Source organism: Herpailurus yagouaroundi, unplaced genomic scaffold (genome assembly GCF_014898765.1).
Source record: "Herpailurus yagouaroundi ecotype Mexico unplaced genomic scaffold, PumYag 28, whole genome shotgun sequence".
Lineage (NCBI taxonomy): Eukaryota > Metazoa > Chordata > Mammalia > Carnivora > Felidae > Herpailurus > Herpailurus yagouaroundi.
The window spans coordinates 127,866,379-127,878,858 of NW_024412376.1; the positions used below are offsets into that span (position 1 = coordinate 127,866,379).

General features: G+C 40.4%; 1 protein-coding gene across 2 annotated transcripts in view; it reads left to right on the forward strand.

Moving 5' to 3' along the window:
* TEC (tec protein tyrosine kinase) overlaps positions 1-12,480 on the forward strand; it is a 126,597-nt gene that overhangs the window by 81,627 nt on the left and 32,490 nt on the right. The window contains exons 3-5 of one of the 2 annotated variants that reach the window (XM_040484251.1): positions 9,323-9,427; positions 11,040-11,121; positions 11,772-11,900. In XM_040484251.1, coding sequence (XP_040340185.1) covers positions 9,323-9,427; positions 11,040-11,121; positions 11,772-11,900 — 316 coding nt within the window. The remainder of the gene's footprint in view (positions 1-9,322; positions 9,428-11,039; positions 11,122-11,771; positions 11,901-12,480) is intronic. The other variant, XM_040484259.1, reaches the window with a different exon arrangement.

Sequence of the window (12,480 nt, forward strand, 5' to 3'; positions counted from 1 at the left end):
GGTGTTTTAGCCGAATGTATACCTGTGGATTGAATCTTGTCACACGCATGTCAGTAACCCCAGTGTACTCTTAACTCATGGAATGGGAGGTATACCGGGCAGGCCAGGTATTGGAGGAATACAGTGACAAGTACAAAATAACAAAAATCGAGGAACGTTAACATTGGACGTGAAGAGGTCATTTAACCCAGTGTTGCCCAAACTTCAGCCATTGTGCCTGCTACTTACGTGATTTTGGCATATATATGTGCCATCTGTATAGTGCTGTTATTGACTTAATGTTTCCTCTGAATACTTCCGTGTTCTTTTTCCTTAAATACACTTAACTTTGAAAGGCAGCTGTATCACTCAGTAAACGGAAAACCATTAATAAATGGTAACCATGAAACTAAAAACAATAAAAACAAATGTTTGTCCAAGTTCCACCTAAAACCACCTCAGTTACCAACATACCATACTTTGGGAAACACTGACTTGGTTCACTTGTTTCCTTTATAGATGCGGAATCTGAAGTGTTAAGTAGCTGAGATGTGAGATCTTCTTATTCTAGAAAGTACTGTAAAAGGTAGCTAACTGCTCTAACACGCAGTCCCCCAAAACCCAATGCCTAGGCACAACAGAAATTTTATTTCTTTCTTACATTATAACAACTACCCTCCACTTGGTGATTCAGGGATTCATGTGTCTTCCATGTAGTGACTCCATTGTGTCTTTTTTGTTCATTTTGGAGAACAGCTTTATTGAGATATAATGCACATACCATATAGTTCACCCACTTAAATTGTGTAATTCAGTGATTTTTAATATGTTCACAGAGTTGTGCAACTATCACTGCAATCAATTATAGAACATATTCATCACCCCACAAAAGAAACCTTATACCCATTACACTCCATTGTCTTGTGGTCCTTAGAATCTTCCACTGGATTTTCTCATCTTACGGGGGCACAAAGGAGGAGATGGAACATGGAGGATGGTATGAAAGGTTTTAGAGGGCAGGAAGTGGTCTTACATCACTGCTGCCTACACTGTCTTGGCCAGAGCTCAGTCCTATGCCCTCATCTAAATGCATGAAGATGAGACAATGCAGTTTAGTTGGGCACCCAGGAAGAAGAAGAAAATGTGGCAATCTGAGATCACTGGCATCTTCTCTGCTCCAGGGGATTTTCACCATTTGGATTGAATTTATTAGGTTTGGAATTGCTTGAATTTGGAAGTCTGTTTACATGAAATTTATGAAGTAAAGGATCCGTATACATTTATCTCTACCTCACTCATTCTAATTTTTACCAATTTTAAGAATTAAACTAAGTAAATCACTTTTAGACTTATTTGAAAACACATGTTAGTAAGTTTTGCTTTCAACTATAATAAAAATACTTGATCACAGTTTTTAGAAGTGCTCTTGGACCACAAAGAGGATTTGGGGAGAAAATTGCCAGAAGTATAGAAAAGTCCTAAGAGGGAATGACTACTCAAGAAAGAAACCTTTTTAAATACAGTGAAAAAGTACCTCTAGAAACCTTATAATTGCCTACATCAGCATTATCTTATATGAAGATTACTCTGTGTATTCAGAAATGGAACTTTCTGCCTTCAAATCCCTTATAATTTATAGCAGTCTTTCACCATCCTGTTTTTATGCTGGATGTTATGTTCAAAACCATAATTAAACCATGCTTATGTATGTAATGACTGGCTGCTTTAGGTAAAAGTGCTGGGGTGTTGTTGTTGTTGTTGTTGTTGTTGTTGATGATGATGGCTCTTTTTGTGTGTAAAATCACTCTATAAAATGTAAAGCACCTACGTCAGTTATTACTATGAGTTGGTTAAAAGGGAGGAAAGAATGTTAAGATGCCAAGTTTTTGTTTTTACTTCCTTTCATTTTTCACTAGAATTCAGTCTGTGGTAAAGAGGGGACATTTTATCATAGGATTATAAAATGGGAAGTGGCTTTAAATTCTATTCGTTCTACTTCTGATGCCCGAATGGTCTACATCAGTATTGCTCTCGGTATCCATCCTGAGGTTTTTCTTGTTTCTTGTGAATAACATGGCCTGCTGCACTTAGGCCCATTCTTTGAACTCTGTCCTGAGTGGAAAGGGGAAGGAACTATCCACATGAATAGAACAGGCCTTTTGACTCATTGGAGATTTTTAGTAGAATGCGTCATTTTCTTTCTTTCCTTTTCAAGAGTTGACTGCAACTCTTTAGCTGTGTAGTACTGACCCATCTGAACTTTCATTGTAAACAATTACTGTTCTTCTCCTTAACCTTAGCAAATGTCTGGTTGTAAACTGCTTAAGACTAAGACATTTCGTACTTGCTTATCTCCATCATGGTGTTTCTTTGGTATCTGTGTCTTGCCGGTGGTAGGAGGAAGCTGGAGTCCATCTTTAATGACTGGCTGAATGAAGGAATCATCCTGATGGAATGCAGTGAATATGAACAGTAAATTTTGATGTGACCCGTCTGCCAAGGACTGTGTGTTCTAGGAATTTTAAATGTGTTCTTAATTCCATGGCAATATTTTATACAACTCTCCCAGCAATATAACATGTGTGCACATACATATATATGATATTACACGCATACATATATGTATATAAAATATACTTTCTGTCTGCATGTTTTGGGTGGTTCCCTTGTCAATTGAACGTGCCTTGCCAGCAGCCCATCTTTGAGTTTATATCTATGATGATGTTTTAATTGTTGTGGCCTATTGAGAAAGAACAGTGGCTGATCAAACACTAAGCAATTTAGTAGTGCCCAATGGAGGCCTAATGCTAGGATGGCAGCGAGCGTACATGCAGAGGTTCCCTGTAGTTGGAATTGAGAGAAAAGCTGGAACTGGTTGTCATAAGGCCCAAAGGAATGCAAGCCTGTGATGCTGAAAGAACTGGCTTTGGGAGAGACATCCAACTCCAGTGAACACCCATCCATCACATTCAAGTAGTATTAATTTAAATTGTATTTTTGGTATAGTTTTGTTTCTATTTAATTTGTGAACTAGCTTTGGTCTCAGAGGGGTTATGAGCTATAAGCATAAGAAATTTCCACTTATTTCATGTTTGGGCTTAGTCAAACGATATCAAGTTAGTCAGGTATGTGTAGCACTTAAGAAGTCAAGATTGGAATTAGACAAGTGTTCAGATCCTGGTTTATTGTGTGACGTGTGGCAATTAATTATACCCTCTAAGCCTTGATTTCTTCATCTGTTATATGGGATGACAACAGTTCTCGTATAATGCTGTGAAGAGTCATTGAGTCATCCATGTGAAGAGGTTAACACGGTTCCTGATTCATAGTGAGTGCTCCACAGTTGTTTGATTTTGATAATTTTATTTTTTATAATAAGATTGTAAAAATATCCGGTTTGAGAGACCTGGAGTCAGGTAAACGCTTTAGTGTTTTTGAGAACTCTGGGTTCAATTGTGGCTCAGCCTCTTAGCCAATCTTGTAACCGCTCAGATGCTCAGTTTCATAACAACTTCCCAGTGTTGTTGTGAAAACTAATTGATGGGAAATGCTGTGTTTAGGGAGTGACTTTGTATGCCAGACCCTGTGCTAGGCCCCTATGTGCATTATCTTTATTCCTGCTAAAAGCCTATAGATAAGGGAACTGAGAGGGGGCAGAGCTAACCCTAGGCCATACGACTTCTAAGTGGCAAAGCAGAGGGGTGACTCAGGGTCCCCCAGTCTCCACAGCTCATACCCTCTACCTGAGATCCTATTGCAATGCAAGGGTGATTCATCCAGCAAATTTCTTTTGCAGCATGCTGCTGGGAATAGCCACATTAGGAATAAAAGCCGTGATGGGGGAAAAGGAAGGGATCATTTGTGATATTGGAGGAAAATTCTGCCAGATCTTTCACAGTGCTTAATGGGGACTCAGGATGCCTGGGAAGTAGGGTCAGAAGGAGGAGATAGTCTCCTGAAGATAAATGGCTGACTTTCCAAATTTACCTGTGGCCGGCCTGGATGCTTGTATACGTTAAACAATTTTTTTTATTTCGTTAATTTAGGATTGATATTGATATTTTAAAAATACTGAGTATTCTGGAAATTAAAGGAAAACAGGGTACCTTGTAAGACTTGCTGGGGGACAGGATCTCTTGCGTCTACCTCCCAGTTCTGCCAGTCAGTTGATGTGTGGTTTTAAGCAAGTATCATTCATCTCTAGGTCTAGTTTCCCCATTTATGCTGGTTTGAAACTGTGTAAAATGGCTTTTGCATAACTCATTTTCAAGTTCAGTAAAGTATATGGACGATGTGCAAGAGAAGAGATATATATATCCTGTGTATACATACACACACACACACACACACACACACACCGTGTCACGCATACTTCTTTGCAGACTGGCTCAGCACACTGTTTAATAAACATCTGCTAAGTGCCAGGCAGATTTTTCAGCTTGGATGATTCAAAATTGTCTCAGCTTTTTCGTGATTTTCAGTCTGGTGGGCAGGGTGAAGGCCATATAAATAAAAGGGCAGCTTCACATGAGAAATGGAATGACCTTGGATATTTCTTCTTGGGCCACAATAGTAACAATAATGGATAGCATACTTCAGTAGTCTTGAAGTAATTTTTTTATTGAAGAAATGATAAATAGTCTGAATGGAGAAAAAAACTGTATGTGCCTTCTCTGTGTTGACTCTGTTCACCAGAGTGCAAAGACCAGGTGTTAAGAGGGCACATGGCTCTTTCAGTAACTCTCAGGGATCCCTATAGCAAGTCTTTTAATCCTTCCAAACCTTTTCTTCCTCAACCTTGCCTAATCTCCTGGGGTTCCCTGAGGTGTGTTTAGAATAATGTTCTACTATATATATCCCATATACGTGTTGAGAAAAGCAGAATTCTCTTTACTATAAAGAAAGCGATAAGCATTGATGAGTACGAGCCTCATATTTTCTTTTTTTAAATGTTTATTTATTTTTGAGAGAGAGAGAGAGAGAGAGGCAGAATGAGAGCAGGGGAGGGCAGAGAGAGGAAGACACAAAATCTGAAGCAGGCTCTAGGCTCCCAGCTGATGGCACAGAGCCCAACGCAGGGCTTGAACTCACAAACCGCGAGATCATGACCTGAGCCGAAGTTGGACGCTTAACCGACTGAGCCACCCAGGTGCTGCTGAGCCTCATATTTTCAATTCCCTCTAAACATTTCCAGTGGGTTGTCCAATAGTCAACTCAAACATTTCCCAACATTGCCTTTTCAACCCTGATTCTCCTGTGTTCCTTATGGCAGTTCATGCTATTGGTGTCTACTCGTCACTCAGACTCAAAACTGCTGAGGCTTCCTAACTCCTTCCTCTCTCTTAATCCCCACATCTAATTGATGCCAGCGTTACGTGGACTTTATCTTCTAATGCTCCACTGTCCCTGCTTTCCTCACATGACGTACTGCCATTGACTGGTTCATGACCTTGCCATTCCCTCACCTGAACTACCGTAACAGGCTCCTGGCTAGCCTCCCTGTGTCTATCCATTTGTCACCCTGCCGTTAATAATCAGTATTTCAAAAACAAACCTCAACATAGCACTCTTCATTCCAAACTCTTAAGCCTGGCATATAGGCATCTTCCTAATTTGGTCCCAAATAACCTTTTTGATGTCATTTCCTGTACTTCCCCTGAACCACTCTGAGCCACAGTGAATTTCTTTCTGTTCCCTAAATGAGTCCTTTGCTGCTTCTGCTGCTTGGAACTTTTTTCTCTACTTTCTCTATAGGAAAACTCCTACTTATCCTTTAGAAACCAAATCAAAGCAACTTCCAAGTTGCCTACAGGCAAACTTGGGCAAGTTCACTTCCTGAAACTTCCTCACTCCTCCTGGCCTAGTCACTGCCCCATTCCATAACACACCATGCGTTCACTTGACTTCTTCATTATTTGATTATGAATCACCCCCCTCTTCTCCTTTCACCCAAGATAGTATTGTGAACTCCTCTCGGGGAGACCCTTACCCCCCTCCGTAGCTTTGCAGCTGCAGCACACGATGTGTGCTTGGTGTCTGATCCGTGTTTTCTGGTGGGATAGATAAAATCACGCTTGAGCAACTTAAATTCGAACATTTATCTGCAAACCCAAATACTAATACGGTACGTGAGTAGATTGTAGATCGCAAATATATAAAATCTATATAATCTATATATTATTATGTATCACAGAGTATGAGTTGAGGGGGCACAAGTCAACCCAGTATACAAGCCATCCTAAATTTTCCTGCATAGATTGACCTGCATTTAACAGCTGTATTTAGTAGCAGGGGCAGGTGGTGGGTGGAGATGGGTGTCTCGGAAACAGACCATATATAGCCTATCACTCAAGGGCTGAGAGAGCTGGCAGGTGATAAATGATCCCTGTGAGCAATGTCAGTGATTTTTCTGCAGCGTTGGGAGATTGAGGGTCATTTGACTCTCTCTGTGCTGTTAGCATTTACTACAGTTTCTACATTGAGCATGTGTGACTTATTAAAAGGAGGCTGGTACCGTGGCAATTTCTTCCTCCCATCGACTGGCCCAGGCCCTAGGAGGAGGATGGGTGGCCGTGTCTGACCAGACCTCTTGACACTTGTGCACCGGGTTCTATATACAAGCTGGCCCCCGCTCACCTTTCTGTCCTGTCTCACGCACCCTGTGCTTCTGCCGCATTGATCTTTTTTTGTTACTTATTTATTTTATGTAGCAGACACTTCCAGATATCATATCATAGGCCAGACACTATTCTAAGCACTTTGAAATACCTACTCCTTTGATTCTCACAGCCGTTATTATTCCCATTTCACATGTGAAACGACTGAGCCCATTCTGGATTATGTTTTTCTTTGTGGGTGCTGTTTACTCCTTCCCTATCATGTATCAGAATTTCTCTTCCAGAATTGTCATTGAATTTAAGCCTCAGCTCCTGTGTGTCCCTGAGCATCTTTTTTATTACAAAAGATAATCTTTTGTAATAATTATTACAGCATTGTATAATAAAATACCGTGTCTGTCTCTCCTACAGGCAAACTTGGGCAAGTCACGTAATTTTAGTTTCCTCCCTCCGTAAAATGTGTCTAGTAAGATTTACCGCACAGAGTAGCTGTGAGGATTAAATGGCACAGGGTTTGAGCTATCTGCTCAGGGAGTGAGCTTCGCTGATCTTGACTGTGTACTTCTTGACACAGTTGCTGACACAGGACAGGTGTTGTTTTGGAGGATGCTGAAGGGCAGGGAGAGAAGGAAAAACCAGGACGGCCCAAAGTCAAGGCTGCTCAGAGAGAAGAGAGTGTTGGCCCTTGCAAATGCCTTACGAAGGGCTGAGTGGATGGCAGTTGAGCACGGACTGTTGGGTTTGGTGATGTTTTTGAGACCTGCTGAGCAGGCTGTGGTGAGGTGGGAGGTAGACTGCAAGTGGCTAAGCAGGAGGAGTGGGTGGGAAGGAAATGGGGGCCGAGGGGGTAGTCATCATCTGTTTCAGGAAGGGAAAAGTGAGGTCAGTAGCAGGGTCCAGAAGAAGGGTTCTTGGTGTGGATGGGAGAGGTCCGAATGTGTCTATCTGTAGAAGTAAGACCCTCAGAAAAGCACGACCGAGGAGAATGTCCTCTCTCTACCCTGGCGAAAGCTCAGTCCATGCTCAGAATCCTTGTTGCCCCCCCTGGGGACTTGGCTTCATCAACGCTGTTACTTGTTTGCAACTGTGGGGCATCCCAGGGTCTAGTGGGCTTTGGGGTCTTTGGGTAATTGATATATTTAACTTGTCTGAGCTGTACTTTCCTCATTGTCTCCAAGAGACGGAAGAAAAGAGAAGAAAAAAGGACAAATCTTAGAGTGCCTTTGATCTACAAAGGGAGGAAGTTGGAAGGTATACTCATGGGATAGCTGCTGTCTTCTCCATAAAGCAGTCTCCCAGGACCAAGGGAGTGGGAAGGGTGTGTAGTTCTGATAAGACCGGTGGTCATCATGGAGCCCACCAGGTTCTCTCCATTAGAGACACAGAGGAATGAAGGAGCAGCAGTGAAGGCCTGGGCAGGCATGGAGAGGAAAACCAGGATTATTGTTAACCTTCTGCAGCCAGGTAGAAAGGAATAGGGAGGGTGTGGATAGAACTGGGGGCTGATAAAAATGCCAAAGGATATATGGCATGTGTGCAGGGGTTGGGGGAGAGAGGAAAGAGAGAAAGAGGCTACTATGATGAAATGACCTCCACAAGAGTCTAGTCATCTATCAGATGGGAGCTGGTGGTCTGGGACAGTGGGTAGGTCTTAAAAGTCTTATGGTGACAGTAAAAATGCAGAGCAGATTCCTTGGAGGAGGATAGAGGGCCCAAAGGTTGTGACCAGAGAGCAATTCCAGAATATTTAATGAAGCAGTTTAGAATGACCAGTGCCAGGGAGTGGTGAGGTCACCCCAAATATTACAGTGTTCTTCATTTCTCTACTTTTTCTTCTATTCCTCATCATACGAATATCTACCCTCCTCTTCCCAAAGGTAACTTTTAGTCTTTATACAGCTTTTTCTATGGAGTATATCACTTATTAATATCATTCAGGAAGCATTTTTTTATTTCTACATTGAGTTTGTAGTGGTTTTTAATGGGTGTATTATATCAACTTATGTTCGCATACACTACTTTGTACTCTTTTTTTTCCCCCCTTTGACAAATTCTCAGGTGTGAGGTTACTAAACATAAGGGTGGAGGGAGGTCTTGAAATGTCCTTACTTGATTGCTGCAGCCAGAATTGCAGTGAGCAGAGAGAGGGCAGCAGAGAAGCTAAATAGCCCATCCAACAATAGAATGAGAGTGGGAGCTTTTGTGAATACCTTAAATCCACCTCCCACCCTCCTGGTTCTGTGTGCTGCAGGGGAAAATGGAACTGGCTGGAGTTTGGCATCTGTGATCAGCTCCCTGGAGTTTTGCTTGATTTGGTCTTTGATGCTATTCTGGCAGGGTGAGGCTGTGGGGGTGGAGTGCTGACCTCAAGATGCTGAAGAAAGTGAAAAGATCTAAGTCTGAGAGGGGAGGGTGACCAAAAAAAAAAAAAAAAAAAAAAAAAGGCGGGGGGAGTCCATTTATGTGTTCTAGAGTGTTGGGGGCAAGGATAAGAAAACTTCATCTTTAGAAGTAAATGGAAATAATTACTTTTATTACAATTCTCACAGTGTTAGTAGTTTGAAATGTTTTGACAATAAATGGAAACCTGATGTAGGTAATTATTAAGGAAGTAGTAATATTTTGAATCAGTGATTTCATTAACAGATATTACTATTAACCTCTTGTCTTGTGTCTTATAATTGTAATGGTTCTCCCTCCCCACCCTCCTTTTTATCTTTCAACAGAAAAAATACAGAAAGGGATTTATTGATGTTTCAAAAATCAAGTGTGTGGAAATAGTGAAGAATGATGATGTTGTTGTTCCCTGCCAAAACAAATATCCATTCCAGGTGAGTTGCCATGTGTTTGCCAAAGTGTAATTCTGGGTTTTTAGTCATGCTTACTACTACAGTTTCCTGGCATTGCTGTGGTCGTTGATTAAAAAAATTTTTTTCACCTTTTTTAAGGGACAATTGACACATAGGAGTTGTGTATATTTAAGGGGTACAACTTGATGTTTTGGTGTCTGTGTACATTGTGAAATGATCACAAACTAATTAACATCCATCATTTGACATAGTTAGCATTTTCTTCCTTTCCTTTCCTTTCCTTTCCTTTCCTTTCCTTTCCTTTCCTTTCCCTTCCCTCCCCCCCTCCCCTCCACTCCACTTCCCTTCTCTCCCCTTTGTTTCCCTCCGTTTCCCTTCCTTTCTTTACCTTCCCTTCTCTTCCCTTCCCTCTCTTTTCTCTTTTCTTTTCTTTTTTCTTTTCTTTTGTATGTGAGCACTTAAGACCTGCCCTCTTAGCAAACTTCAGGTAAAGATGGTTTACCCCATCCAGTAGTATTAACTGTAATTACCATGCTGTATGTTAGATTTCCAGAACATTCATCTTGCTTAACTGAAACTTTGTACCCTTTGACCAGCATCTCGTCATGTCCCCCTCCTCCCTGTCCCTGGCAACTACTCCTCTACTCTCTGCTTCTATGAATTTGACTGTTTTAGATTTTGCATAGAGTGAGATCATGTGGCATTTGTCTTTGTGTGTCGGAAGGGAGATTTCTAGCCTTGTATTTATTTGTAGCCCATCAAGATGTTTTTGCCTTGTGACTGTGATCAAGGGTAAAGTGACAACAGATCAAAGACAAAATTCTTGGGTTAGTTTCCCAGGCTGAATTTTATTACTATATTAAAAATATTAAGAATAAGACTTTTAATTGCTCACCAGGAGTTACCTGTAAAAGAGGCACTGTGCTTCAAGGTTTGGACTCTGAGGTCAGATCCTGATTTTCTGGATGATTAGCCAAATGGCAATGGGTAGGTTAAGGAGCACAACACTGGGGGGACACCATGTGCAGCATGTTCTATATGAATGGTGCTTCCTGGAGTTACATAGGAGTGGAGGGTCTGGAGATCATCCCTTTAGTCTCCTCCTCTATAAAATGTAAATACTGATGCCTTGATGGTCTTATTAATTGAGTTAATGTCTGTAAAGCACATAGTATAGAGTTGGGGTAGTATTTAATAAAGTTAGCTACTGCTGTTATTCATAGTGGCAAAAGGAAGGAATAGGAGTGAAACTGAGAGAGTAGTCCATTCATGTAAAATATTATTCAGAAAAATACTAGATTAGAATAATCCCCGAGACACCAAATTTACTTCAGGATCTTCAGTTAATTAGATTGTGAGAAATAAGATTAGTGAAGCATCTTGGCCTCCGTATATTTTTTCTTCTATGAAAACACAGTCCTTTGCAAAATATGTGTCCCACTTGATGTCGACATGAAGAAATAGATATGCTTTTGTAAGAAAGGAATGCGGTTTCTTTGGATCCGAAGTGATTGACTTTTATTTGATCATTTCAGAATCATTCATTGGCGCCTGTGGTACCAAAGGCTCTGTGCTAGGCAGAAGTGCTGTGCCTAAGTATTTCTCACCTCATCCACATTTTGTTTTATTTTAGGTTGTTCATGATGCTAACACACTTTACATTTTTGCACCTAGTGCACAAAGCAGGGACCGGTGGGTGAAGAAGTTAAAAGAAGGTAAAACTCATGTCGTATTAGCTCTAAATAATTTTAGGATGTTATCACTAAAAAAGAAATACAGCTAATGTATCTTGCATTTATAATCTTTTAAGCTACAGTAAGTGTTTCTCCAAGGACATTCTGTTACTGTGATTCATGCTGAAGAGAGCTTCCTTTTTTATAATCTGATTCCTTCTAGTGGTGTATACATAGTGTGTGTATGTATATATACACACACTTTCATTTAATGCCTAATGCATTTAAAGATGATAAAGCATCTGGGCTTTTAGGATAACAGGATTTGATTAGCTAAGAAATTGCCTATTTAGTCAACATTTGGTATGGATGAATTGACTTGTGAATAAGTATTTAAATGGGTGATTTACACTGGACAGTCCTCATCCCTTCTTTTGGTTGTGGGCTGACTTTTGTGTTTATCCATCATGGTATAGCAGAGGTCACTTCTGCTAACAAGGGTGCTTCACCAAAAAAAAGGTGAAAGAGAACCATATGGATTTTCTGAATGCTGGGTTGTATGATGCTGTGAAGGTGTTTTTATAGTAAACATAGTATCTGAGAAATAAAGAATGATCAACAGTGTTATTTACAAAACATTCTATCATCTCTGCTTTATTTCACTGATCATTTAATGTGTCTATGAATTACAGAAATAAAGAACAACAATAATATTATGATTAAATATCATCCTAAATTTTGGGCAGATGGAAGTTACCAGTGTTGTAGACAAACTGAAAAACTAGCACCCGGATGTGAAAAATACAATCTTTTTGAGAGTAGTAAGTATTTATTTTATTTTATAATTATATTGTATGTAGGATGTACATGCTATTGGGATAGTGAAACAGTGACTTGATTTTGATTTTTGATTTTGATTTTGGAAAGGCCATCTTGAATGGCCTTTACATTTTCTAGCACAGTGTATTTTGTAAGAATAATTATATTTAGTTAGCAGGGAGGCCATATCATGGAATCAAAAGGTCTATTTTTGAGAACTTTTATCATAATAAGGAAGCCTACTTAAAATGACTCTATTAAAAGCATAAGTCTAATGTGGCACCATCAGCAGCTTTTCTTTCTTTTTTTTTTTTTTTAATGTTTATTTATTTTTGAGAGAGGGACAGAATGCGAGTGGGTTAGGGGCAGAGAGAGAGGGAGACACAGAATCCGAAGCAGGCTCCAGGCTTCGAGCTGTCAGCACAGAGCCCGATGTGGGGCTCAAACTCATGAGCTATGAGATCATGACTTGAGCCAAAGTTGGTTGCTCAACCGACTGAGCCACCCAGGCGCCCCTCTTGTTTCTTTTTTCTTTTCTTTTCTTTTCTTTTCTTTTCTTTTCTTTTCTTTTCTTTTCTTTTC